At 39.0% G+C, this 27,654-nt stretch overlaps 1 protein-coding gene across 1 annotated transcript in view; it reads right to left on the reverse strand.

The window, feature by feature from the left end:
• PDE11A (phosphodiesterase 11A) overlaps nucleotides 1-27,654 on the reverse strand; it is a 304,458-nt gene that overhangs the window by 159,944 nt on the left and 116,860 nt on the right. The window contains exons 5-6 of the mRNA XM_068126191.2: nucleotides 21,915-21,979; nucleotides 14,331-14,451 (exon numbers count right to left, since the gene is read on the reverse strand). Of these exons, the coding sequence (XP_067982292.2) occupies nucleotides 14,331-14,451; nucleotides 21,915-21,979 (186 nt within the window). The remainder of the gene's footprint in view (nucleotides 1-14,330; nucleotides 14,452-21,914; nucleotides 21,980-27,654) is intronic.

Below are 27,654 nucleotides of genomic sequence, written 5' to 3' on the forward strand. Positions count from 1 at the left end.
GAGTCATACGCTGGCATACGTCGACAAATTTTGTGCATGCACGAAATTTGTCGACGAGTTCGGCGTACTACGACGTATGCCAGCGTGCTTCAGCGTGCTCTTAACGTAGCCAAATTTTTCATACGTCGGCATACGCTGGCTAAAACGTCAAGGTGTGACAGCTGCAAATTGAAATCCCATAAAAATAAAATTATTCATTTTATAATATTTGCATTAATTCTGCACGTTCATATGCACACCTGAATGACATTACCTTTTATGTTGATTTAACATTTCTAAAAGGAAAACTTACTGTTATATAAATGCAATTACTATTAAAGTATTCTATTAAACTAGTAACTAGTAAGTATTAACTAGTATTAACTACCGTAAAATGGGGTGAATAGGAACAGCAAGGTGAATAGGGATACAAACTGAAAAAAAGTTCGGAAACTTTTTTCGCTGAAAATTGATAACCAGACTGATTTGTTGATATTTGGGTTGAAAGTGTTCTCTTGTTTTTTAAAAAAGCAACTTATAGTCCCTATTAACCCCATATATGGGTTAAATAGGAATAAATAGGATTTTTATGGCTGTCCCTATTCACCCCGTTTTACGGGTTAATAGGGACAGTCACTGATACAAAAAATAATAATAATCAAGAAATAGGGACAGTTTGGAGAAACTTTTTATCCCATATTTTTTTTCATTGGCACCGTGGTTTATATTATGGGTGCATATTATGTGCATCCATCTGAGCTATCAATTTAGCAATAAGTTGGAAACTCAGGATTGTTTCTTGATTATTATTTTTTTCTTGAACTTTTTTTCAGTTTGTGTCCCTGTTCACCTTGCTGTCCCTATTCACCCCATTTCACGGTAGTAGTAATTAACTATTAACTGGTATTAACTGGTAGTATTACTGGTAACTAGTAAGTATTATACTAGTCAGTATAATACTTGTAAGTATTAAACTAGTAACTGAAACAATTAAAGTATTAAAGTATAAATTACTATTAAAGTATTATGAAAGTAAAATAATTAAAGTGCGATTACTAAATCATGCAACTGCAATATACTGTTCGCACAACCATTTTATTTACAGAAAACATATGTCTGTACTCAACACTTATTTTGTGGTCAAATTTGTTTATTTATGGTTAAAGCTTTTGTTTCAGAAGGAAACATTATATTATTTTCCTTTCACACTAGTATGATGCATTTTTAACACAACTATGTTGTTGATGGAGGCATAAACCATCACTTGTGCTGTCACGGCATTGTAGCATATAACTGAAATATCCACTAGCAACTATTATTATTCATAAGTGAAACTTTCCTTCATAACATTCAAATGTTTCATGCAAAATAAAATGCCCTTCATGGTATGTCCCATGTACATGTGGTCTGGTGATGCATTCCCATAAGCCTTTTGACGACAGTATGGAGTGCTCATGAGAGATTGGGAACATGTTTCTAGGTGAGAATGAATCCTCGGCCGGTTGCCATTCCATTGCAGGCTGTGGATATTTATATTGAGCAACGATGGGAATTAAACCCACACCGGTAGGAGCAATGCAACAGGGCTTTGCCCATTCCGCCACTGAGCTGTTCCGTGACAGACATGATGGTACGCAAGATTGTTTTTCTGTATGGTTCGAAAATTAACACAGTACATACAGTCATTTTCATTCGCAGGAAAGGAAATTATAGAGAAACAAAATGAGCCTACAAAACCAATATGACCACAGCAACATGATTATTTCACAAAGTCAATCTACCCTAGGTTTCCGATTATTAAAATAATTGTTGAACTATCCTTTTGATGATTTTTTTTTGAATTAACTGATGCTAAATAATAATAAGTTATTTGTAACAAACGAATACCCCATAAAGTCTGAAAGTATAATTGTTATTGTACTAGCAGGGACCTGCGGAAACTCTGTGGTAAAAACCTTTGCTTGAGAGAACGCCACATGGTTATTTGGGCAGTGTATAGGCAAAAGACCGCTGCCTCAATAGCTCCAGAAAAAAAAAAAAAAAGCAAAAACATGCTCATTGCCTACGTGCATATATAATAGTCGGCGAAGCCGGTGTTGTCAATAAACGCGTACGTATTATGTCGAAAACCAGATTATGCCTTGGCTTGAGACTTCCGAAGCACAATGGAGGCCGCCATCTTGCGGATGCGGAAGTATGCATAACAAATTGAAAAACGTTCAATCGGAGTTTCTTTCACCCGTCTTTGTTTGATTCACAATCTTATGCACCTCTAATTTATTATTAAAATACTTTAAGACCAACCTCGGCTCGCACGGGCATGGTTATCTTCAACGAAAAGCGTCACCAAACACCGGAACCAATGAGATTCGAGCATTTGAAAAAATATTTCTAAAACCAAATCACGCAATGGAGGCCGCCATCGACCGGATGCGGAAGTTTGCATAAAACAATTGCGGAAAAGTTCAATAGGAGATTGTTTCACCTGTTTTTCTTTGATTCACAATCTTATGCACCTCTAATTTGTAATTAAAATACGTTAAGACCAACCTCGTTATCTTCAACGAAAATCGTCACCAAACACCGGAACCAATGAGATTCGAGCATTTGAAAATATATTTTTTTAAACCTTATTACGCGTTTCGGACGCTGAAAACGGCGTCAAATATTCTAAAATTGATGAAGAATTATTTTTTAGAAATAACGGCGTTATCGTCTGATCTGTCGGCACTGATCTTACTGCAAGCTAACTTCTTCTGGTGGAGGAAGCGGCAGTGCCCGGAGAGAACCAGCCCTGACAGCGACTGAAGTTAGAAGACTACACACATACTGTGAAAACGTATGTTAAGCCCAGTTAAAAATTCTTAAAATATGCCCTGAACTAGCACATCGTATAGTTACTGCCTTAAGCTTCTTGTGACATTTATTGTATGTAGGTATTGGGGAGGACTGTCTGCTCTTCTCTTTTACCAAGTCTTACCAGGTACGGTACCTACTACACCTACCTACTACCAACTACCTAACCTACTGATGCCATAGTGATGGGTAAAATAGTGGCAAGAGGCTTTGGCTTCGCCGGCTCATTGCGGCTTTGCAGTCGGGTACTAGTAGCCGGCGAAGCCGGTGTTGTGAATGAACGTGTACGTATTATGTTGAAAAGCCAGATTTTGCTGGATCCTTTGAGAATTTCGAAGCTTTGACGCACCAAATCGCTCCATGGAGGCCATCATCTTGCGGATGTGGAAGTATGCATAAAAAATTGCGAAAAAGTTCAATAGGAGTTTGTTTCACCAGTCTTTTTTTGATTCACCGTCTTATGCACCTCCAATTTGTAATTGAAATACTTTAAGACCAACCTCGTTCCCCGGGCCCGCATGGGCCCTGGTTATCTTCAACGAAAATCGTCACCAAACACCGGAACCAATGAGATTCGAGCATTTGAAAAAATATTTCAAAAACCAAATCGCTCCATGGAGGCCGCCATCTTCCGGATACGGAAGTATGCATAAAAATTTGAGAAAAAGTTCAATAGGAGTTTGTTTCACCCGTCTTTTTTTGATTCACAATCTTATGCACCTCTAATTTGTAATTAAAATACTTTCAGACCAACCTCGTTCCCCGGGCCCGCACGGGCCCTGTACTGGTTATCTTCAATGAAAATCGTCACCAAACACCGGAACCAATGAGATTCGAGCATTTGAAAAAATATTTTTAAAAAGCTTATTACCGCGTCATAAAAAACTTATTTCCGTTTTCGGAGGCTGGAAACGGCATCAAATATTCTAAAATTGACGAAGAATTATTTTTTAGAAGTCTCGCGGCTGTCGGGGATAGTTTTTCATGGCCGGAAATATCCGAAGTTGATATGGTTATAGACATCGTGGTTATAGAGCTCCGATAGATTCCAGTTGCACTGGCCCAAAGGTTGACACCACGTTGGCCTCACACCTAAGGCCTGTACGCTCTCTGACATTCACAAGATCCGTGACGCCTATCGGCTCCAACCATTCAATATTTGATGATCCTTTTAACAGTCGCTTTGGTTATTTTACACTGAAGGGAAAACGTATAGGAAGGGCATGGCGATTGTGAATATCACAGCTCTGTAGATGTCTTTGGCTTTGCATAACACCTTAATGGTGGCCGTGTTATTTTTCAGCAGGTTGAAATAGTGGGTGGAGTCAGGTAAGCTGTCCAACCAATGGGTGGAATGGAATGTTACACGGATGGATGAACAGAGGAATAAATGTATTATTATATAGGCTAGTGGGACATCTGTGGGAAACCCACGGGAATAGACGTGTGTGACATTTGAACATGTTGAGTTAGATGCTGCACTAATCGTTTTGCCAAATGGTTACTGGCAACTCGCATGTAATCTACACAACTTATTTACTTCACATAACATTTACTTCACAATGTGTAATTCCACGTCATGTAAAATGTGATTTCAAAACCCCAGATCGTCTCCACCACCACCCCTCCCCCCTTTCCATCCTCCTCCACATCACACACACTGTACAGGAAAGATGGCGAGAGGAACCCACATGGGGAGACGGGGGAGGGTGGGGAGGGAGGGGGAAGAGAGAGGGGAGGGAGAGGGGGGAGAGTGACAATTTTACCTTGACTCGAGAGGGGGGAGGGGGGAAGGGGGAGAGTGACACTTTTACCTTAACTCGAGAGGGGAGAACGGGGAGAGTAACACTTTTACCTTGACTCGAGAGGGGTAGGAGGGAGAGTAACACTTTTATACCTTGACTCGAGAGGGGAGAACGGGGAGAGTGACACTTTTACCTTGACTCGAGAGGGGAGAACGGGGAGAGTAACACTTTTACCTTGACTCGAGAGGGGTAGGAGGGAGAGTAACACTTTTATACCTTGACTCGAGAGGGGAGAACGGGGAGAGTGACACTTTTATACCTTGACTCGAGAGGGGGTAAGGGGGAGAGTGACACTTTTACCTTAACTCGAGAGGGGAGAACGGGGAGAGTAACACTTTTACCTTGACTCGAGAGGGGTAGGAGGGAGAGTAACACTTTTATACCTTGACTCGAGAGGGGAGAACGGGGAGAGTGACACTTTTACCTTGACTCGAGAGGGGAGAACGGGGAGAGTGACACTTTTACCTTGACTTGAGAGGGGAGAACGGGGAGAGTAACACTTTTACCTTGACTCGAGAGGGGGGAGGGGGGAGAGTGACACTTTTACCTTGACTCGAGAGGGGGGAGGGGGGAGAGTGACACTTTTACCTTGACTCGAGAGGAGGGAGGGGGGAGAGTGACACTTTTACCTTGACTCGAGAGGGGGGAGGGGGGAGAGTGACACTTTTACCTTGACTCGAGAGGGGAGAACGGGGAGAGTAACACTTTTACCTTGACTCGAGAGGGGGGAGGGGGGAGAGTGACACTTTTACCTTGACTCGAGAGGGGGGAGGGGGGAGAGTGACACTTTTACCTTGACTCGAGAGGAGGGAGGGGGGAGAGTGACACTTTTACCTTGACTCGAGAGGGGGGAGGGGGGAGAACCTGCCTTGACTGACTTACTTCCGTTGTTCATTTTTAAACTTGAAAGCATCGAATACATTTCGCTTTACAAATTACAAAATTGCTTAAAACCAAACGCTATTAATAAATAATGTATTCCATAGTTAGTCCACATATATCATTTATCACATACAAAGTTTTCGAAGTATTGTTTGGAGTTAATTAGGCTTCCAGTGAGGTTCCCACTGGAAGCCTATTGTTCTTATAAGGATTATTATTCTCACACATTTTGTGGAGAAGATTCCAAGAAAACCGTTATAGCTAGCTCTACGAAACTTTAACTCATTATAGATACCAATATAACTTAGTGCAACATTAATTTTGTTTTTGCAATTTTGACTTACATTGGCTGCCATTGCCTATGACATCATAAACTTTAAACACCTTCTCCAGAACCGCTGAACGGATCAACATGAAATTTTACAAATATGATCTCCTAGCCATGGGGATACATTTTTGAGAAAAACTTGGATTACTGGATTTGGTGGCCATTTAAACTTCCTCTTCCGGTCCCTCGAGCGAGGAGGCTTGCTTCAATCTCTCCACGGCATCGAAGTTTGAGTATTTTCCCATTCGTGTCTTTGTCAAATTTCCACTGGTTATTTTATTACCTTCGCAAAAGCGGAAGGTTATGTTTTGATCGCTGTGTATTTATTTGTATGTCTGTGTGTGTGTATGTTAATCGCATAACTCAAAAAGTATTCAACCGAATTGCATGAAATTTGGTGGGATGATTGGTTATTATACGGGACACATTTGATTAGATTTTGGGAAACAGATTTGCTCAAATTCTGACTATTTTTAACTCGATCGTATTTCACTCAAAGTTATGAGCGACTGAAGAAGAAGATGTCCATCCAGGACGTCATCACTATAACGCGATCTCCCGCGATCATTTCAACCTCAAAAAAAATTATAATTGCAGATTTGTCAAGAGATGAGGCATATTAACAAACGAATGAAACAGATTTGCTCAAATTCTGACTATTTTTAACTCGATCGTATTTCACTCAAAGTTATGCGCGACTGAAGAAGAGGATGTCCATCCAAGACGTCATCACTATAACGCGATCTCCCGCAATCATTTCAACCTCAAATGAAATTCAAATTGCAGATTTGTCAATCGGGGAGGCATATTAACAGACGAATGAAACAGATTTGCTCAAATTCTGATTTTTAAAAATCGATCGCATTTCACATAAAGTTTCACATCGCATACACTCCCATGCCAAGTACAGAACAGTAGCTGCGGCGAAGGTATGCGCTCTACCGAGTGCCCGGATTCTAGTTGCGTATGTGTTATTGTGTGTTTCTAGTTAGTTTTGGTTTTGTAATTATTGCAAACTTGTGTGTAATGAGGTCGTTTTTTGTTCGCACCTCGTGCACGGCCTGGTCCCTCTAGGCTCCCTTCCCCTCCCACCCCCCCCCCCCCCCCCTCGTCGGTATATTGTGAATATAAGTTCGTTCCTTCGTTATATTTGCTCGTTTCTTTGATTTTCTTTTCTCCCCCTCCCTCCCACGAACATTTTACCCTTTGTCAAACCTTTTAAATACAAAAAAAACAAAAAAAAAAACTTTCTTATTTCCTTCTCTCCTTGCGGACACGTGCTTGTTCTCTCACCCCCTCGTCTCGCCTTGTGCCCCTCCCCTTGTCTCGCCGTGTGCCCCGCCCCCTTTATCTCCTTTTCTCCAGCCATATTGGGTTTTAAAATAAAACTTTAAAAATCCACCTCTACGAAACTGCTTCTCCAAGCGATACTAAACTTGAAATATATGTTTACATATGAATGGGAGGAAATGATTTGCAAACTATGACGTCATCAGTCATGTGGTTTGGCAGCCATCTTGAATTTAAGCAAAAATAAATAAATATTAACTCCAGAACCGCTCAACAGATCTATCTGATACTTCATATGTGTGATCAACTACCAATGGGGAAAAAGGATTCTGAAGTATGACATCATCAGTCACATGGTATGGTGGCCATCTTGGATTTAAGGAAAAAATATTTGAAAATCTATATCTCCAGAACCACTTAACGGATCAATCCGAAACTTCATAGGTATCATTGAATACACATGAGGATTTTTTTGCAAACTATAACATCATCAGTCACATGGTATGGTGGCCATCTTGGATTTAAGGAAAAAAATAGAAAATCTCTATCTCCAGAACCACTTAACCGATCCAAACCAAAATTTACAGATATGATTGAATATCCATGATGAAAATGTATTGAAAATGATGGTGTCATCAGTCACGTGGCATGGTGGCCATTTTGCATGGAGGCCTATCATCACTGCTCACAGTTCTAGTTTACAATTGCTATTATAAGGGAGGTGGACACTTATCCAACCAAGATATTCTAGTTTTGTATTTTAAATTAATTTACTGTAATTTGTAGAAGTTGTTTTTCCCTTGGAAGTTGTGGGTTACAATGTATAAACAGCGATGGAAAAAGTCTGGTTTTATGCAATTTAATTCCAGGTTATAAGGCAACAAAAGGTGAAAGCTTTTGAAAGGGGGTGTAGACTTTCCATATGCAATGTATATACTCCCAATTAATGGATGTTCCCCTGACTGTTCCTGTGTAAAATAGAAGCAAAAATAATAATGAGTAAGTCTGCCATCTCACCTTCATAATCACCAAATTCTCCTGTGCTATTCCTCAATGGGCCCATGACCTCTTGTTTACTCTTTCCTTACCCTTTATGTACTTTACGAATATTCCGACTCTACACACTAAACATTTGCTCCTTGAAGGTTGCCCATTTCTCCAATGCAGACCCAGACCGCCCACTCATTAACTTTAGCAATATAAAACTCCCAAATCACTTATACCCTCAAAGTTTGCCCTCCTAAAATCCAACAGCCTTACTTGCACTACAATCCAGAACCTCACATCTCAACAATAGAGTAGCGCTTGGTACGTTGTGGTCATGAGACCCCAGATGCTCTCCCACCTCCACCTCCACATTGGGATTACTGAAAGAGATGTCGAACACAGCACTCCCCATGTGGGCGTCTCTACAAACTTGGTTAAAAGGAAATCTTGGATAAGATATAGAAAATCGTCATCGGCTCTGTCTTTCTCCTGTTCCTGGACACAATATATCCAAGACAAGATGAAATCCCCCAAATCCAAAACTCTTTCCTTATCACTTGCCTTTCTGAATTATTAACAAATCTATCTTTCCTGCTCTTCCCTCACACTATTCTTACAACATCTAAACTCCATCCACACAGAATCCTCTCCACTAATTCCCTCCTTAATGTGGTTCATGACTTGGACAAATTATACAACTGTTCAAACACTCCCCCACTCCCCTTGACTAATAAGTCTTGGAGGACAAGATCACGCAAACTAATCATTCATTAATTATCTTTGCTGGAAGGGTTGTTTTTGTATACTCAGTCGGGCCTTGTGTAAGAGCTAACACACAGAATATATAATAAAGGGAGCGGGAGACAAGATGGGGAGAGAGAGGGAAGCACAACAACAGCAGAGAACAGAGACATCGGGAGATCTGTGGTGTGTGGTGTCATCAGGGCAAACAAGGAAGTCCAAGTTGGACAGTATAGCATTCTTGTTAACTAGCGGAAATCCGTGGAACATCCACAGAAGGGAGGATGTGGTGTATGGATAGAGTGTACCATTATGGATGGCATAGGGGATTTGCTTGTCCGAGTAAGAGTTAGGAAGAAAGATGAGAATGAAGAGTGCGTATATGAACAACGATCGCTGACACCGGCACAAATGCATGCTCTGGATTGTCCACTCAGTGGACGGCTTGCTTTCGCCTTCGCCTGTCCAATCAGTGGACGGCTCGCTTCGCCTTCGCCCAACAGACGCCAATACGATGGCGTCGTAAGATGGCGTCGTATCGGCAGTTAATCGGATGCTTTTGGGCCCCAACGTCGGCTAATTCAGATTTTTCGAGTATGGCTGTACATGATAAACAAAGAGTGCGGTTCGTAGATCGTAAATCCATTAATGCCGTGGGCATCGGGTCACTGGGTGCGGCGTAAAAGGGATAACAAAGTCGAGTCCTTACGGTATTATTATATAGATGGGAAATGAGGCTGCAGGAATCTGGGACCAGAGAAATAAGTTTGAGTTACAAGCCAACTTTAACAGTTGAATGTTCTATCCAGGGAGTAAATACCAAACATGAGTAAATTAAACTTTTATACTTTATGTCCAGGAGGGAAATACATTTTTGAGTCCAGTCAATAAATTCTAGACAACTAAAAATAACCCTCACCTTGAAGCTTCTCAAGCAAAGTGGCATTTGCTGACATCCATCTGTAAAACTGCATGATTTAGTTGAACTGCAGAGCAATTCCTCTGCAGTTACTCAACCAATATGACCTCATTATTGGTCAAAATGACATTAAGGTTTCAGCTTCATCAGGTAATTAAGAAGATTAGCTGCAGTCAAAAAGGTTTTCCGAGTCAAGCCTAAGGACGATAATTCAATTGCTCATTACAAAAATATTACAGAACCATAATTTAACCTGAACGTCATCATTCACTCAAAGGCACAAACCTCCTCCAGGCTGAACAGTTTACATTTTCTATCCCACTGATAGGCCGGATCTGGATTCGGACCTGAACCAAAATCGAATCGGCCTGTTCTCGTCACCTAACCAACGTATCCACCTAGTTTTGTCACAAGTCATCCACAAATTTTTGAAATATCATGCTATATATCGTTTTTGTCCCTACCTCTCAATGGTGAAGAATCACTTAAATATAATTCTAGTGTTCGGATCTTCACCAACATTTAATCATTTTGTCCTTGTTGCCCACCCAACCTCTCCACCAAATTTCGTCTGAATCCGTCCACAACTTTTTGAGATATCATGTTCACAAACACAAACAAACAGACAGACAAACAAGGAAGACGTCATGCATGATACAGGTATCCCCCAGCTTAATGAAGGGATTACCTACCTTTACAACCCTTCGTTATGCAAACCTTCATTATGCGGGAGGTCGTTTACCATTATTTCTAATGGGAAAATGATACCTCGTTTCCTAACCGTTTCTAAAAGCAAATCCGTATATTCTTGGTGTAACGATGGTTTTAGTTGCAAGTGACGTTGTAATATTATTATTTACCGATTCATAAAGACAGTAACAGAATAAAAACCACCTTTAGAGGCCATTTTTTCCCCGCAAGCGGGGGTTGGCCTTTTTCGGGGACCGTGGTTGTTGTTGTTTTTCGGTCCCCTTTTTGAAGCAATGTTTTACAGCCGGATGCAAAAGACAGTAACAGAATAATAAAGTTAATTTAGTTATAACACTTACGAAAACAATCTTGAGTCCAAGTTTCCTTCCAGAAGGCTTCCGCCAGGATGTGGTGGAGGAGATGGTTATTTTTAACCCCTTCATTCTGAGAACCCCCTCCCCACCCCCAGAAAGTTTCCATGGATACATCAAATTGTACATTTCATTAAGATTAAATTGACGATCTTAATTAAAGATCAAGTCAATTGGATGAAAATTGATTATTTTAGAAGTTCGACCTTGATTTGACCTTTGACCTTTGGACCTCATAAATAGTTGGTTTCCAATTCAGTGATGCGCTATACAATTGCTCCTTCTTTTTCAGCTTAATCGAATGAAAATTGACAATCCTTCAGATGAAAATTGATTATTTTAGAAGTTCGACCTTGATTTGACCTTTGACCTTTCACCTCATAAATAGTTGGTTTCCCAATTCATTGATGCGCTATGCAATTGCTCTTTCATTTTCAGCTAAATCGAATGAAAATTGACAATCCTTCAGATGAAAATTGATCATTTTAAAAGTTCGACCTTGAATTCACCTTTGACCTTTTGACCTCATAAATAGTTGGTTTCCCAATTCAGTGACGCGCTATGCAATTGCTCTTTCATTTTCAGCTTAATCAAATGAAAATTGACAATCCTTTAAATGAAAATTGATTATTTTAGAAGTTCGACCTTGAGTTGACCTTTGACCTTTTGACCTCAAATAGTTGGTTTCCCAATTTAGTGATGCGCTAGGCAATTGCTCTTTCATTTTCAGCTTAATCGAATGAAAATTGACAATCTTTCAGATGAAAATTGACAATCTTTCAGATGAAAATTGATGATTTTAGAAGTTCGACCTTGAGTTGACCTTTGACATTTTGACCTCAAAATAGTTGGTTTCCCAATTCGGTGACGCGCTATGCAATTGCTCTTTCATTTTCAGCTTAATCAAATTAAAATTGACAATCCTTCAGATGAAAATGGATTATTTTAAAAGTTCGACCTTGAGTTGACCTTTTGACCTCATAAATAGTTGGTTTCCCAATTCAGTGATGTGCTATGCAACTGCTCTTTCATTTTCAGCTTAATCAAATTAAAATTGACAATCCTTCAGATGAAAATTGATTATTTTAGAAGTTCGACCTTGATTTGACCTTTGACCTTTTGACCTCATAAATAGTTGGTTTCCCAATTCAGTGATGCGCTATGCAATTGCTCTTTCATTTTCAGCTTAATCGAATGAAAATTGACAATCCTTCAGATGAAAATTGATTATTTTAAAAGTTCGACCTTGAGTTGACCTTTGACCGTTTGACCTCATAAATAGTTGGTTTCCCAATTCAGTGACGCGCTATGCAACTGCTCTTTCCTTTTCAGCTTAATCAAATGAAAATTGACATCTTTCAGATGACAACTGATTATTTTATTAGTTTGACCTTGAGTTGATCTTCAAACTATTGACCACAAAAATAGTTGCTTTCCCAATTCAGTGACTCGATATGCAAATCCTGTTCAGCTTTCAAGTCAATCAGATGAAAAATGACGATTTTAGAAACTTAACTGCAAGATGACCTTTGACCTCAAAATTAATAGGCTTCTCAGTTGTGACTACCTCTTCAACTAGGTAAAGTTTCATGACGATCGGTTTAGAATTATGATCTGTCGGTGATGTGTATATATATACATGTATATTGTATAGATATGAGTTCATCTTCAATGCACTTTCACACTTACATATACATACATACACTCACATCCGGGGTCTGCCTAGCAGGCACGTAAGACATCGGCCATTATAAAGCTTGCAGTGTTAGTGTGAGAAATTTCTGAGGATATCCCAGAGACTCAATAGCTCAGTGGGCTGTCACAGCATAAGTGATGAGTTCCTGGGTTCGAGTCCCGGGTTGAGTCAGAATTTTTTTCACACTAGCCCCACGCAGGAATTTACTTCCTGTTTCTTAAATATATACACTATACAGTGTATAGATATATACTTTTAAATGCACGTCACATAAAATTACTTGATATAGATATTGTTTGGGTAAAAAAGTAGACAATTTGAGAGTATTTGTGAATAAGAAAAGTTTGAAGTCATCAGGTGTAAATCTCAACCAAGTTAATAAGAAACAGTGTGTGTGTTAACAAGAAACCATTGTTTCATGGTGATGACGTCATTGGGGGGGGGGGGGGGGGGGAGGGAGATAAAACTGAATATAGAGGAAAGCAAATCTACTCCTCGTGCTTTTACGTCTTTAAAAGATACTTGCACAAGAAGCTTCTGAGAATCTGGCAGGTTAAGTTTGGACGCACAAATGACATTACATCTAGCCGCCTATAAAAATAAATAAAAAACACCTTTAGAGGCCATTTATTCCCCGCAAAGCGGGGTTGGCCTTTTCGGGGACCGTGGTTGTTGTTGTTTTTTTGGTCCCCTTTTTGAAGCAATGTTTTACAGCCGGATGCCCTTCCTGTCGCCAACCCTGTTTGTCGCCTTTTACGACACACAGGGAATTACCAGTGAACTGGTACTCAATTAGCCGACCTCGGAAGGAACGACAGGCTGAGTCAACCCCCCTGGCGTTAATTCAGCGATCGACCGGGATTACGAACCCAGGATCCTAGGTTATCCTAAGCTGGCACCCTAACCGCTCGCCCAACACCAGGGATAATCATGGTGATGACGTCATTGGGGGTTAAGGGAGATAAAACTGAATATAGAGGAAAGCAAATCTACTCCTCGTGCTTTTACGTCTTTAAAAGATACTTGCACAAGAAGCTTCTGAGAATCTGGCAGGTTAAGGTTAGTTCGCTGAAGTTATAAAAGTTTGGACGCACAAATGACATTACGTCTGGCCGCCTATAGTACAAGGTTTATTTATTCAAATACTGCACTTGCTATTTTGGCGAGTGATTGAAATGATACCGATTTTGCATGACTCAGAACATAAAATGAGTCATTCATATTTAATAATCACTCCTCATTCCCCCTTTTACATTCCAATTTACAATGTATGGAAATTCACAGCAGCATTTCTCCAGAACATATTTTCGCAGCAATACATTCAAAATTCAAAAGGTGTACTTCGTATGAAATTTGATGAAGAATGCGTGTGAAACCAACTCTTTGTTGTTCCAGCTCCTTCAAAACAGTCTCAGAGTTTTCCTGTCGAATAAATCAATCAAAACGTTGAATTTGGCCAAAAATGAGTGACGCAATGTCGAGCCCTTGACTGAAGTAATGTTTATCCAAGAACATATACCTCTCTAACAATCAATGTTGATGGAATTGGTATTTCTGGGGTTTTTCACAACATGAGAGACCAGCAAGAATTCCACAAGATTATATTCAGACAGAGTTGTTTATTGAGGTTCCAAAAAAAAAATCTCCAAACAATTTTTTTTACAGAAACACTGTGGAGTCATAAAGTAGTCAGCATTACTGCATGATCGATAAAAAACATCTTAATCGATAAAAATCAGATCATTCAATGTGCGCACACAATACCGATCCAAAGAAACATTCTTACCTCGGAATCAAAGCGTGGGTCTTGGAGAGCATCATTGATATTCACCGAAAGCCCCGTTGAAGCAACCACTTCAGCAATGCTATTGTTGATGATCCAGTCGGAGCAAGGAGATTTCTCCGGGCTACCTTAGAAAAAAACAGCACACTTTTTAATGTTGCTCGAGTCGTTTATTTGGGTGAGACAGGTGAAAATGCTTCTCAAGTACCTGGAATTTCCATTCAGGTATTACATACATAAATAATAAAAATTTGGTATTACAAAATAATCCTACAATTAATTTGCAATTGGTCACTTGCTTTGACACGATACAAAATTGTTGACCTTTTGTGAATATTGGCCTTTGACCCTTGCATAGTTTTTGACCCTTGGCATCACAAAGCTTGCACGAACCAAAAAAGCTTTGACCCTTGGCACGAACAAACAGTTTCAAGTAGAGCACCTAGTCGCCATTGCATCGTTTAAATTGCATCAGATGTGGCAATAAATGTGAATTGTTGCTTCCAGCTTGCCGCCTCGATGACAGAAGACGCCATTCGCATTTTTGCCGCCTTCATCCCTACCCTGTACAGAACTTTGTGCGAGCATGGGCAACTTGATAGTTATGGCAATTTGGCTTGTTTATATTTTAAATCAAGCGAATGTGTAATAGTACATTGGAAGCTTCAAATGGCAAAGTATGAAATTGTCTATACTAGGGCATGCCCGTACTATATCTATATCTAAAATTATATCCCCCCCCTCTATTTACATGAAATGGTTTGGTCCATTCGCAACGCCAAAGCGAACGGCGAACGGCTTGCGAGTACAGTGACAATCCCCCCCCTCTATTTACATGAATGGTTTGGTCCATTCGCAACGACCACAGAACCCCCCCCCTCTATTTACATGCAATGGTTTGGTCCAAAGCGAACGGCTTCCGGAGTTTGGTAAAGAAATCGCCATCGCGTACACAAACGCGCAGGAAAGCGAATGAATCGCAAATTCGTTTTTATTAGTTGTAAAACATAGTTTAACGCCAACATAGTTTGCAAACGTGAAATAAATGAATACGCTCTCAAATGTGCCATCCGAGGCAGAGTGTGCCCGCCACGTTCGGCACACGCGATCGTTCGCTGCTCTCTGATTGGTTGAATCGTTTTTTGGACATAGCTCGGTAAGTAATTGTCCGATTAATATGAAACCTTGAAAAGGCACATCCTCGGGTCCCCAGCAATATACCTGGCAAGTTAAAAGTATATCGGACTGGTAGTTGTCGAGAAACAGCGGTCACAGACAAACAAACAAACGTACAGACAGACAGACAGAGATTACTGGAATTATAGATAGATGCAAAACATGCGAAGAGTACTCGCAGAACTCATGAGTTGTTCGGACTGTACACTTTCCTATGTCCTTATTTATTTATTTATTTATTTGTTTTTCAAGATTTTTACAAGAAACAATATTTTTAGACACTGCATTTAATATATATAAGAAAATATTTAAAAAACAAAACAGAACTCGGTAGAGCGCATACCTCTGCCAGGCTGAACAGTTTACGTTTTGTATCTCACTCATTGGCCAGATCTGGATTCGGACCTGAACCAAATATAATCGGCTTGTTCTTGTCAACTACCAAAGTCATCCACCAAGTTTTGTAAGAACCTGTCCACAACTTTTTGAGATATTGTGCAATATATTGTTTTTAGCCCTGCCTTTAAATGGTGAAGAATCACTTATAAAAAACTAGATGGTATTCATAGAATACTTACCCTGCGCAGTCAACTTGTTGCGAGCAAACTCTTCTGTTTTTGAACTTTTTTTTTTATTTGATCCAATATGTCTGACAGACCACGTGAGCGATGACATCATAAAATTATATTCTCTAATATAATTGTTGCATAGATCACGCTCAACACATTTCAAACTGATCAGACTAAGCGTTGCCCCTGTTGAATTATGACGTCATAATTATGGCACAAATGACGTCATCGTTATCAACACCTATTCTCCATATTGAGTTCTTTACAATGAGCCACGTTTCAATTTTTTCCATGCCGCGGTTTTGGAGATATGGAGGTGCAACATTTTTTGGTTTTTCCAAGATGGCGCCTGTACCACATGACATATGTCGTCATGATTATCATTAAAATATTCTAAAGGAGGAGGCTTTAAAAAATAATATGTTGAAAATTTAGTGTCCATCAGACCAATAGTTGCTGAAAAAAATTAATAATGATCGGATGTTGTATTTGTCGAATAATGATGTCATAGCGAAGGAACCGATGACATCATAATTAACATATGTTATTCCCCATGGGGAGTCGGTGACAATGAGCCAAGTCTCAATTTTTCCATGGAGTGGTTTCAGAGATATAGAGGTGCGAAGTTTTTCCAAGATGGCGCCTGTACCACGTGACCTATGATGTCATAATAATCATTCAAATATTCTACAGGAGGAGGCCCTCCTATGGTGAAAATGTCATGTCAATCGGACCAACGGTTGCCGAGAAAATGGATTTTTAAAATACTGACACGTATGGCACACGGCACAAGGCACACGTACGCAACTGAATGCTTAACCCCGCTTGTCGCTTCGCGAGCGCAGGGTAATAAAACAATTCTCGTATCTGGATCTTCAGCAAAATCTAACCAATTCTTCCTTGTCACACGCCCAACTTGTCCACAAAATTTCGTCCGAATCCATGCATAACTTTTGGAGATATCCTGTTCACAAATAGACAGATAAAGTGAAACAGGGGTAAAATTGGAGATATCCTGTTCACAGACAGACAGATAAAGTGAAACAGGGGTAAAATTGGAGATATCCTGTTCACAGACAAACAGATAAAGTGAAACAGGGGTAAAATTGGAGATATCCTGTTCACAAATAGACAGATAAAGTGAAACAGGGGTAAAATTGGAGATATCCTGTTCACAGACAGACAGATAAAGGCAGACAGGGGTAAAATTGGAGATATCCTGTTCACAGACAGACAGATAAAGGCAGACAGGGGTAAAATTGGAGATATCCTGTTCACAGACAGACAGATAAAGGCAGACAGGGGTAAAATTGGAGATATCCTTTTCACAGACAGACAGCTAAAGTCAGACAGGGGTAAAATTGGAGATATCCTGTTCACAGACAGACAGATAAAGTCAGACAGGGGTAAAATTGGAGATATCCTGTTTACAGACAGACAGATAAAGGCAGACAGGGGTAAAATTGGAGATATCCTGTTCACAAATAGACAGATAAAGTGAAACAGGGGTAAAATTGGAGATATCCTGTTCACAGACAGACAGATAAAGGCAGACAGGGGTAAAATTGGAGATATCCTGTTTACAGACAGACAGATAAAGGCAGACAGGGGTAAAATTGGAGATATCCTGTTCACAAATAGACAGATAAAGTGAAACAGGGGTAAAATTGGAGATATCCTGTTCACAGACAGACAGATAAAGGCAGACAGGGGTAAAATTGGAGATATCCTGTTCACAGACAGACAGATAAAGGCAGACAGGGGTAAAATTGGAGATATCCTTTTCACAGACAGACAGCTAAAGTCAGACAGGGGTAAAATTGGAGATATCCTGTTCACAGACAGACAGATAAAGTCAGACAGGGGTAAAATTGGAGATATCCTGTTTACAGACAGACAGATAAAGGCAGACAGGGGTAAAATTGGAGATATCCTGTTCACAGACAGACAGCTAAAGTCAGACAGGGGTAAAATTGGAGATATCCTGCTCACAGACAGACAGATAAAGGCAGACAGTGGTAAAATTGGAGATATCCTGTTCACAGACAGACAGATAAAGTGAAACAGGGGTAAAATTGGAGATATCCTGTTCACAGACAGACAGATAAAGTGAAACAGGGGTAAAATTGGAGATATCCTGTTCACAAATAGACAGATAAAGTGAAACAGGGGTAAAATTGGAGATATCCTGTTCACAGACAGACAGATAAAGGCAGACAGGGGTAAAATTGGAGATATCCTGTTCACAGACAGACAGATAAAGGCAGACAGGGGTAAAATTGGAGATATCCTGTTCACAGACAGACAGATAAAGGCAGACAGGGGTAAAATTGGAGATATCCTGTTCACAGACAGACAGATAAAGGCAGACAGGGGTAAAATTGGAGATATCCTGTTCACAGACAGACAGATAAAGGCAGACAGGGGTAAAATTGGAGATATCCTGTTCACAGACAGACAGATAAAGGCAGACAGGGGTAAAATTGGAGATATCCTTTTCACAGACAGACAGCTAAAGTCAGACAGGGGTAAAATTGGAGATATCCTGTTCACAGACAGACAGATAAAGTCAGACAGGGGTAAAATTGGAGATATCCTGTTTACAGACAGACAGATAAAGGCAGACAGGGGTAAAATTGGAGATATCCTGTTCACAGACAGACAACTAAAGTCAGACAGGGGTAAAATTGGAGATATCCTGCTCACAGACAGACAGATAAAGGCAGACAGTGGTAAAATTGGAGATATCCTGTTCACAGACAGACAGATAAAGGCAGACAGGGGTAAAATTGGAGATATCCTGTTCACAGACAGACAGATAAAGTCAGACAGGGGTAAAATTGGAGATATCCTGTTCACAGACAGACAGATAAAGGCAGACAGGGGTAAAATTGGAGATATCCTGTTCACAGACAGACAGATAAAGGCAGACAGGGGTAAAATTGGAGATATCCTTTTCACAGACAGACAGATAAAGGCAGACAGGGGTAAAATTGGAGATATCCTGTTCACAGACAGACAGATAAAGGCAGACAGGGGTAAAATTGGAGATATCCTGTTCACAGACAGACAGATAAAGGCAGACAGGGGTAAAATTGGAGATATCCTGTTCACAGACAGACAGCTAAATTCAGACAGGGGTAAAATTGGAGATATCCTTTTCACAGACAGACAGCTAAAGTCAGACAGGGGTAAAATTGGAGATATCCTGTTCACAGACAGACAGATAAAGGCAGACAGGGGTAAAATTGGAGATATCCTGTTCACAGACAGACAGATAAAGGCAGACAGGGGTAAAATTGGAGATATCCTGTTCACAGACAGACAGATAAAGTCAGACAGGGGTAAAATTGGAGATATTATATTCACAGACAGACAGATAAAGGCAGACGGGTAAAAACATAATCTCCGTCCACCTTCTGTGACAGAGGTACAAAACCTTATTACTCAATTCTGATAGGTTGTACAATAAACCACTACATTCTACAACATTAAAATTATGAAAAAAGAAAGTTCAGCTAAAATGACGTCACAAAAAAACTTTTGAGCCTTTCAAGGTGATCTTTTGGTCTCTCGTTCGCTGAACATGTTTTCTTCATCTATCTATAATTCCAGTAATCTCTGTATGTGTGTTTGTTTGTTTGTTTGTTTGTCTGTGACCGCTGTTTCTCGACAACCACGGGTCCGATATACTTTAAACTTGCCAGGTATATTGCTGGGGACCCGAGGATGTGCCTTTTCAAGGTTTCATATTAATCGGACAATTACTTACCGAGCTATGTCCAAAAAACGATTCAACCAATCAGAGAGCAGCGAGCTATCGCGTGTGCCGAACGTGGCGAACACACTCTGCCTCGGACGGCACATTTGAGAGCGTATTCATTTATTTCCCGTTGGAAAACTATGTTGCCGTTAAACTATGTTTTAAAACTAATTAAAACTAATTTGCGATTCATCGTAACTGCGATTTGCGACCTTCCGGACAGTGAAGACTGCACTTCCGGCAGCCAATCACAGAACGCGTTATTGCGTAGGCGTGGCCGATGTGAGAGCGAGCCGAGCCCAGCGCGTGCGCCATTACGGTTCGTAATTCGATTTCTTCCGGAGAAAATAATAATTTCTCGATTTCTTATGCGCATTATTTCTCCCAATTCAGTCAGAGCGAAGGGCGGAAGCGAAGAGCGTTGTTTTTTTTGTTTACGGGCGTACGGGCGGGGTAGAGCGTACGGGTAGCGTTTTTTTTTTTTTTTGGCAAGGAACGGGCACCCACGTACGGGCATGCCCTAGTTGTTTTAATGTTTATTATTTCCAAAACAGAGAAAATGAGTAACAGGTACAATGAGATGGTACATAGGCAATGCATTTACCTTTAGGTTGTGTAACCTGTGTTTGATTCTCCACCAGAGCGACAACAAATTGTTGGATATGTGGATATGTGGATATGTGGATATGTGGATATGTGGATATGTGGTTATGTGGATATGTGGATATGTGGATATGTGGATATGTGGATATGTGGATATGTGGATATGTGGATATGTGGTTATGTGGATATGTGGATATGTGGTTATGTGGATATGTGGATATGTGGATATGTGGATATGTGGATATGTGGATATGTGGTTATGTGGTTATGTGGATATGTGGTTATGTGGATATGTGGATATGTGGTTATGTGGATATGTGGATATGTGGATATGTGGATATGTGGATATGTGGATATGTGGATATGTGGTTATGTGGATATGTGGATATGTGGATATGTGGATATGTGGTTATGTGGATATGTGGATATGTGGATATGTGGCTATGTGGATATGTGGATATGTGGTTATGTGGTTATGTGGATATGTGGATATGTGGATATGTGGATATGTGGATATGTGGATATGTGGATATGTGGTTATGTGGATATGTGGTTATGTGGATATGTGGATATGTGGATATGTGGATATGTGGTTATGTGGATATGTGGATATGTGGATATGTGGATATGTGGTTATGTGGATATGTGGATATGTGGATATGTGGATATGTGGATATGTGGATATGTGGCTATGTGGTTATGTGGATATGTGGATATGTGGATATGTGGATATGTGGATATGTGGATATGTGCTTATGTGGATATGTGGATATGTGGATATGTGGATATGTGGATATGTGGATATGTGGATATGTGGATATGTGGATATGTGGATATGTGGTTATGTGGATATGTGGATATGTGGATATGTGGATATGTGGATTTGTGGATATGTGGATATGTGGATTTGTGGATATGTGGATTTGTGGATATGTGGATATGTGGATATGTGGATATGTGGATATGTGGATATGTGGATATGTGGATATGTGGATATGTGGTTATGTGGTTATGTGGATATGTGGATATGTGGATATGTGGATATGTGCTCTGCAGGCGTTTGCAGATTTGCACATTAAATCTGGCCAACCGTTTCATAAAAGACTTGGGCCCAAAAAACTTTCCACAAGGTGGAAATAATTGGGGAGGCTAAATATGTAGTAGTAGAGACATGGAGTAACAAGATGCTTTCTATGTTTTAATGTGTTTTAATGTTTTTTCTATGTTTTTTTTAAATATTTATGAAGCGTAAAAGGACAAACTCTGGCCTCCAAGATGTCAGGTGTGTAATAGATGATATGATGATTTCTGCTTTGTTTGAAACACCATTGAGTATACACCAAACTTATTTACATGACGAAGAACAGCACTGTGCATATTCTGAGGCCGTACTCTTAACACGCGTCTTACTACACATGACCCTTTACATCTAGAGCATTAGTATAAGCCATTGGTGGTGAGGGTGAGAAGCATCACCTGCCTTCCGGGACACCACTGCACATCGGAGACGGAAGTTCAAAGGTCTTCGTAAATTTCACCACCTGTCACAGAGTAGGAAGATCAGCATTCAAGCCTCGCTAATGGCTGACAATAATGGTGGAAGTGTACCTCATGTCTTTGGTGTTTAAATATATATCTCATTGATGGTGTTCTATCAAATGTCCAGCTTTATGATGGACTAATTACTTCCTAAAAATGTCTTCTGAGTTCCTGTGCGTCATTTATGGTCTGACTACAAAGTACCATTATTGTGTGGTGAGGCATAAAGTGTTACACAAAGCATACCATTTTGCATTATTGTGTGGTGAGGTATAAAGTGTTACACAAAGCATACCATTTTGCATTATTGTGTGGTGAGGCATAAAGTGTTACACAAAGCATACCATTTTGCATTATTGTGTGGTGAGGTATAAAGTGTTACACAAAGCATACCATTTTGCATTATTGTGTGGTGAGGTATAAAGTGTTACACAAAGCATACCATTTTGCATTATTGTGTGGTGAGGTATAAAGTGTTACACAAAGCATACCATTTTGCATTATTGTGTGGTGAGGTATAAAGTGTTACACAAAGCATACCATTTTGCATTATTGTGTGGTGAGGTATAAAGTGTTACATAAAGCATACCATTTTGCATTATTGTGTGGTGAGGTATAAAGTGTTACACAAAGCATACCATTTTGCATTATTGTGTGGTGAGGTATAAAGTGTTACATAAAGCATACCATTTTGCATTATTGTGTGGTGAGGTATAAAGTGTTACACAAAGCATACCATTTTGCATTATTGTGTGGTGAGGTATAAAGTGTTACACAAAGCATACCATTTTGCATTATTGTGTGGTGAGGTATAAAGTGTTACACAAAGCATACCATTTTGCATTATTGTGTGGTGAGGTATAAAGTGTTACACAAAGCATACCATTTTGCATTATTGTGTGGTGAGGTATAAAGTGTTACACAAAGCATACCATTTTGCATTATTGTGTGGTGAGGTATAAAGTGTTACACAAAGCATACCATTTTGCATTATTGTGTGGTGAGGCATAAAGTGTTACACAAAGCATACCATTTTGCATTATTGTGTGGTGAGGTATAAAGTGTTACACAAAGCATACCATTTTGCATTATTGTGTGGTGAGGTATAAAGTGTTACACAAAGCATACCATTTTGCATTATTGTGTGGTGAGGCATAAAGTGTTACACAAAGCATACCATTTTGCATTATTGTGTGGTGAGGTATAAAGTGTTACACAAAGCATACCATTTTGCATTATTGTGTGGTGAGGTATAAAGTGTTACACAAAGCATACCATTTTGCATTATTGTGTGGTGAGGTATAAAGTGTTACACAAAGCATACCATTTTGCATTATTGTGTGGTGAGGTATAAAGTGTTACACAAAGCATACCATTTTGCATTATTGTGTGGTGAGGTATAAAGTGTTACATAAAGCATACCATTTTGCATTATTGTGTGGTGAGGTATAAAGTGTTACACAAAGCATACTATTTTGCATTATTGTGTGGTGAGGTATAAAGTGTTACACAAAGCATACCATTTTGCATTATTGTGTGGTGAGGTATAAAGTGTTACACAAAGCATACCATTTTGCATTATTGTGTGGTGAGGTATAAAGTGTTACACAAAGCATACCATTTTGCATTATTGTGTGGTGAGGTATAAAGTGTTACACAAACCATACCATTTTGCATTATTGTGTGGTGAGGTATAAAGTGTTACACAAAGCATACCATTTTGCATTATTGTGTGGTGAGGTATAAAGTGTTACACAAAGCATACCATTTTGCATTATTGTGTGGTGAGGTATAAAGTGTTACACAAAGCATACCATTTTGCATTATTGTGTGGTGAGGTATAAAGTGTTACACAAAGCATACCATTTTGCATTATTGTGTGGTGAGGTATAAAGTGTTACACAAAGCATACCATTTTGCATTATTGTGTGGTGAGGTATAAAGTGTTACACAAAGCATACCATTTTGCATTATTGTGTGGTGAGGTATAAAGTGTTACACAAAGCATACCATTTTGCATTATTGTGTGGTGAGGTATAAAGTGTTACACAAAGCATACCATTTTGCATTATTGTGTGGTGAGGTATAAAGTGTTACACAAAGCATACCATTTTGCATTATTGTGTGGTGAGGTATAAAGTGTTACACAAAGCATACCATTTTGCATTATTGTGTGGTGAGGTATAAAGTGTTACACAAAGCATACCATTTTGCATTATTGTGTGGTGAGGTATAAAGTGTTACACAAAGCATACCATTTTGCATTATTGTGTGGTGAGGTATAAAGTGTTACACAAAGCATACCATTTTGCATTATTGTGTGGTGAGGTATAAAGTGTTACACAAAGCATACCATTTTGCATTATTGTGTGGTGAGGTATAAAGTGTTACACAAAGCATACCATTTTGCATTATTGTGTGGTGAGGTATAAAGTGTTACACAAAGCATACCATTTTGCATTATTGTGTGGTGAGGTATAAAGTGTTACACAAAGCATACCATTTTGCATTATTGTGTGGTGAGGTATAAAGTGTTACACAAAGCATACCATTTTGCATTATTGTGTGGTGAGGTATAAAGTGTTACACGAAGCATACCATTTTGCATTATTGTGTGGTGAGGTATAAAGTGTTACACAAAGCATACCATTTTGCATTATTGTGTGGTGAGGTATAAAGTGTTACACAAAGCATACCATTTTGCATTATTGTGTGGTGAGGTATAAAGTGTTACACAAAGCATACCATTTTGCATTATTGTGTGGTGAGGTATAAAGTGTTACACAAAGCATACCATTTTGCATTATTGTGTGGTGAGGTATAAAGTGTTACACAAAGCATACCATTTTGCATTATTGTGTGGTGAGGTATAAAGTGTTACACAAAGCATACCATTTTGCATTATTGTGTGGTGAGGTATAAAGTGTTACACAAAGCATACCATTTTGCATTATTGTGTGGTGAGGTATAAAGTGTTACATAAAGCATACCATTTTGCATTATTGCGTGGTGAGGTATAAAGTGTTACACAAAGCATACCATTTTGCATTATTGTGTGGTGAGGTATAAAGTGTTACACAAAGCATACCATTTTGCATTATTGTGTGGTGAGGTATAAAGTGTTACACGAAGCATACCATTTTGCATTATTGTGTGGTGAGGTATAAAGTGTTACACAAAGCATACCATTTTGCATTATTGTGTGGTGAGGTATAAAGTGTTACACAAAGCATACCATTTTGCATTATTGTGTGGTGAGGTATAAAGTGTTACACAAAGCATACCATTTTGCATTATTGTGTGGTGAGGTATAAAGTGTTACACAAAGCATACCATTTTGCATTATTGTGTGGTGAGGTATAAAGTGTTACACGAAGCATACCATTTTGCATTATTGTGTGGTGAGGTATAAAGTGTTACACAAAGCATACCATTTTGCATTATTGTGTGGTGAGGTATAAAGTGTTACACAAAGCATACCATTTTGCATTATTGTGTGGTGAGGTATAAAGTGTTACACAAAGCATACCATTTTGCATTATTGTGTGGTGAGGTATAAAGTGTTACACAAAGCATACCATTTTGCATTATTGTGTGGTGAGGTATAAAGTGTTACACAAAGCATACCATTTTGCATTATTGTGTGGTGAGGTATAAAGTGTTACACAAAGCATACCATTTTGCATTATTGTGTGGTGAGGTATAAAGTGTTACACAAAGCATACCATTTTGCATTATTGTGTGGTGAGGTATAAAGTGTTACACAAAGCATACCATTTTGCATTATTGTGTGGTGAGGTATGAAGTGTTACACAAAGCATACCATTTTGCATTATTGTGTGGTGAGGTATAAAGTGTTACACAAAGCATACCATTTTGCATTATTGTGTGGTGAGGTATAAAGTGTTACACAAAGCATACCATTTTGCATTATTGTGTGGTGAGGTATAAAGTGTTACACAAAGCATACCATTTTGCATTATTGTGTGGTGAGGTATAAAGTGTTACACAAAGCATACCATTTTGCATTATTGTGTGGTGAGGTATAAAGTGTTACACAAAGCATACCATTTTGCATTATTGTGTGGTGAGGTATAAAGTGTTACACAAAGCATACCATTTTGCATTATTGTGTGGTGAGGTATGAAGTGTTACACAAAGCATACCATTTTGCATTATTGTGTGGTGAGGTATAAAGTGTTACACAAAGCATACCATTTTGCATTATTGTGTGGTGAGGTATAAAGTGTTACACAAAGCATACCATTTTGCATTATTGTGTGGTGAGGTATAAAGTGTTACACAAAGCATACCATTTTGCATTATTGTGTGGTGAGGTATAAAGTGTTACATAAAGCATACCATTTTGCATTATTGTGTGGTGAGGTATAAAGTGTTACACAAAGCATACCATTTTGCATTATTGTGTGGTGAGGTATAAAGTGTTACACAAAGCATACCATTTTGCATTATTGTGTGGTGAGGTATAAAGTGTTACACGAAGCATACCATTTTGCATTATTGTGTGGTGAGGTATAAAGTGTTACACGAAGCATACCATTTTGCATTATTGTGTGGTGAGGTATAAAGTGTTACACAAAGCATACCATTTTGCATTATTGTGTGGTGAGGTATAAAGTGTTACACAAAGCATACCATTTTGCATTATTGTGTGGTGAGGTATAAAGTGTTACACAAAGCATACCATTTTGCATTATTGTGTGGTGAGGTATAAAGTGTTACACAAAGCATACCATTTTGCATTATTGTGTGGTGAGGTATAAAGTGTTACACAAAGCATACCATTTTGCATTATTGTGTGGTGAGGTATAAAGTGTTACATAAAGCATACCATTTTGCATTATTGTGTGGTGAGGTATAAAGTGTTACACAAAGCATACCATTTTGCATTATTGTGTGGTGAGGTATAAAGTGTTACACAAAGCATACCATTTTGCATTATTGTGTGGTGAGGTATAAAGTGTTACACAAAGCATACCATTTTGCATTATTGTGTGGTGAGGTATAAAGTGTTACACAAAGCATACCATTTTGCATTATTGTGTGGTGAGGTATAAAGTGTTACACAAAGCATACCATTTTGCATTATTGTGTGGTGAGGTATAAAGTGTTACATAAAGCATACCATTTTGCAGGGCGGAGGTAATTAAGCTGCATGTCTCTTCTTCACTTATACGAATGCATTGTGAACACACTTTTTTGTTTTCCTAAACCATTAGCTAGGTCTCAACTTTCAATGGTGAATTTGCAGTAACAAATGAATGGTTTGAATTTGAATTTTTTCAATTTTCAATTTTGAATTCAATTTTTTTATTTTGAAAATTGAAATATTTAGAATTTTTTCAATTTTGAAAATTGAATTTTTTAATTTTTTAATGGTAATGGTTTGAATTTTTTTGCAGTAACATGGCGACTGCAAACACCATGACAATATTTTAAATTGGCAGTGTGGCCAATTATTTTCAAGCATTCCATCCGTTCCTAAGCTATTCTTGATAACATTGAACTTAATACATTTTTTTTAAATTTCATGGTGCTTGATATGCTGTTCTACTGTTTGTTACAAGAGGCCTAATAGGCTGAATGATTTCACGCACTACCATTTTTGCACCCATAATGCACTTGTGTCTCAACTTTCGGTTCTCGTGCTTGGTTT

The sequence above is a fragment of the Myxine glutinosa genome, chromosome 10 (assembly GCF_964187855.1).
Source record: "Myxine glutinosa chromosome 10, kmMyxGlut1.1, whole genome shotgun sequence".
In the NCBI taxonomy this organism is placed as follows: domain Eukaryota; kingdom Metazoa; phylum Chordata; class Myxini; order Myxiniformes; family Myxinidae; genus Myxine; species Myxine glutinosa.